The sequence below is a fragment of the Pteropus vampyrus genome, unplaced genomic scaffold (assembly GCF_000151845.1).
Source record: "Pteropus vampyrus isolate Shadow unplaced genomic scaffold, Pvam_2.0 Scaffold49, whole genome shotgun sequence".
Taxonomy (NCBI): Eukaryota; Metazoa; Chordata; class Mammalia; order Chiroptera; family Pteropodidae; genus Pteropus; species Pteropus vampyrus.
Genome location: NW_011888830.1, coordinates 1531872 through 1534330, shown reverse-complemented (window position 1 = coordinate 1534330; position 2459 = coordinate 1531872). Strand labels below are relative to the sequence as shown.

The 2459-nt window shown below is 42.0% G+C and overlaps 1 protein-coding gene across 1 annotated transcript in view; it reads right to left on the bottom strand.

Annotated features, from left to right (window-relative positions):
- PHYH (phytanoyl-CoA 2-hydroxylase) overlaps nucleotides 1–2459 on the bottom strand; it is a 19631-nt gene that overhangs the window by 5632 nt on the left and 11540 nt on the right. The window contains exons 5-6 of the mRNA XM_011359606.2: nucleotides 2049–2130; nucleotides 242–423 (exon numbers count right to left, since the gene is read on the bottom strand). Coding sequence (XP_011357908.1) covers nucleotides 242–423; nucleotides 2049–2130 — 264 coding nt within the window. The remainder of the gene's footprint in view (nucleotides 1–241; nucleotides 424–2048; nucleotides 2131–2459) is intronic.

Here is a 2459-nt window from a genome sequence, read left to right as displayed (position 1 = left end):
GGCCTGTAGTTAGGCTTTATGATCTCCAATCCAAAGTTCCCCACATTGGTTAGCTTACAATCCCTTGTTGAAAATGCAAAAATGATTTTATCTGACATCCTTGATTTTCCCTGATCCTAGTTCCAAATCCGAGAACAACAATTTGCTATGAAAGCAAGTGCCATCTCATCGGTAAAGCTCGTTATTTATACTGGTGTGAAATCAAGATTCTGATTGAGACTCAGCTCTTAGGCAGACGTACCTCCCACTGGGGATAGTCGTGCAGCTTCAGGGTGCCTTTGTGTGTGCCTGGGAGCACAACCAGACAGCCATTGTTCCGATCGACGTGCTCCATGGCCGTCCAAGCACAAACAATGTCATTGCTGGGCCTGAACGGGAAATAGTGCAAATCCTGGTGCAGAGGATGACGGGATGTCTTCTCGCCTGAAATGGAACCTGCTTTTAAAGGACGCTCAAGTCTCAGAATTCTCCTCCTCTGCCTGAAAAATCAGAATAGTGACCTATTCCTACTAAAACCAAACTAAACAAATGAAACAACACTCTAGAAAATCAGCCTCGGATTGAAGTATCAGATCAACATGGTGACTCCAGATCCTATACTTTCTTCTGGGTTTCTGGTGGCCGAGTACTTATATACACTATTTTCCAGCAAGTCATAAATATGTCATTATCTCTATTGTGCTTTATTCTTTTCTAACTCTGGTTTGGGCACAGAGCCTAGTGTTCCAAAAACACGTTTGATTAATTACACTAAAGACAGTAGTCAAATTTGAGGTCCCCTCGTAATCTTCTGAGTGGCTATTGCAAAAAAATATTAATTAACTGCTTAAATAGATAAAAGGCCTCTAAGAGGTTTTCCCACAAAACTAGAAACATTTGGCGTACAGTCACTGTGTGAAATCAGAGATACAACGACCACATTTACGTTTTTCCCTGGTTTCGCTCCCTGAATTTGATTCCCCAGGCCACCCGACCTCTCCGGGCAAGACACGCAGGCAGAGAAGGACTTGGCATTGTTAATCTGCTGGCCGGGCACATAAACCTCTCCCGGCCATTGGGAGGAAGAAAAGGTGAAAATGCCTCTGCTGGCCGATTTACTATGGCTGGTGTGGCAGACTGTTAGTGTGGCCCAACAGCCATCTGCATTACAATCTCTGAGGATGGCTAATAAAATGCAGATTCCTGGGTTCTACCTTCCGAATCAGTTTCTCCAGGAGTGAGGTTTTAGGAGCTTATATTTCAGCAAGCACAAGAAATTTTAAGGACAATTGTAGCATGTGACTTACAAAATTAGTTCAAATCTTGTTAGTAATAATAATGTCTTCCGATCGGGAAGGCAGAATGCACACTACCACAGGTGAGGATGGTTAGCAAAGCTTAGAGACGCTGAATAACAGAAGCCTATGTTATATAAACTCCTGTATTTTTAAAATTGCATTTTTTAAAAAACCAGTCATCTGAAAATCCAGCAATAACCCTACAGTTAACACCTGAAATCACTATTTTACTTCAATGCTGTTATGACGTAAGCTATTTTGACTTAAAGTACTATTTTAAAATTCAACTGAGTAAATGCAAGGATCTCATCGGTTTTATTCAGTGATTTGTGAGTCGCAGCATCTCATCTAGCAAGTAGAACGAGTCCTGAAGAGCTAACCAAAATGGAAGGCTTTTGTAGGCAGATGGCAGAAGGACGAGCAAGTTAGCAAAGAGGACCATTTCAGGCAAGGCCACCCTCCTTTAAGGCAAGGAAGGCGGTCTGTCAGGCAGATCACCTCGTGAGTGCTGACCAGGCACTTCCAGACTGATTGGCTAAGACTTTATTTCTGGGAGAAACTGAAACTGTAATTAGGTATTGAGCCTCAGTCCCGTGACATGGCCTTAGCACGAGTGACTTCATTTGGGGCCTGTTTTCTTTTTTAACAGTACACATTCATTTATGCACAGTTTAGCAGTTATACACTATAAATGCTCTTGTTAGAACAGAAATCTTATGAATGTTAACTAAACTTTTTTTTCCTTCTCCTTAACAAATAAGAGCCATTTACCGGTATCTGGAGGTTTGTTTATCAGCATTGTATGCATGGCCATAATGTTGGGTCCAGTGAAGCACTCTACGTATTTCAGAATCTAAGGGAAAAGGGGAAAAAAAAAATCTTGGAAAATCAGATGCACAGACAAGTGGTACACGCAATGACTATCCTTACGAGAATCAAGACGGCGATAGTTTAAAAAAAAAAACAATTCGTGTTTCACGACATCGCAAACAAAGCACAAAAGTCGGCACCCGGAAATCATTGGCCATCCAGACCCTATGAAGTAAACAGGTTTTTGGAGCCAGCTGGAAACCTAACGACTTGTTTTACAAGAGAGGTAGATGTCTCTGTGAGAAGTTAACTGGGAAGAACAGGAATGACCTTTGATCAATAGGAGCTGTGGATCATTGCCCAGCGAGAACC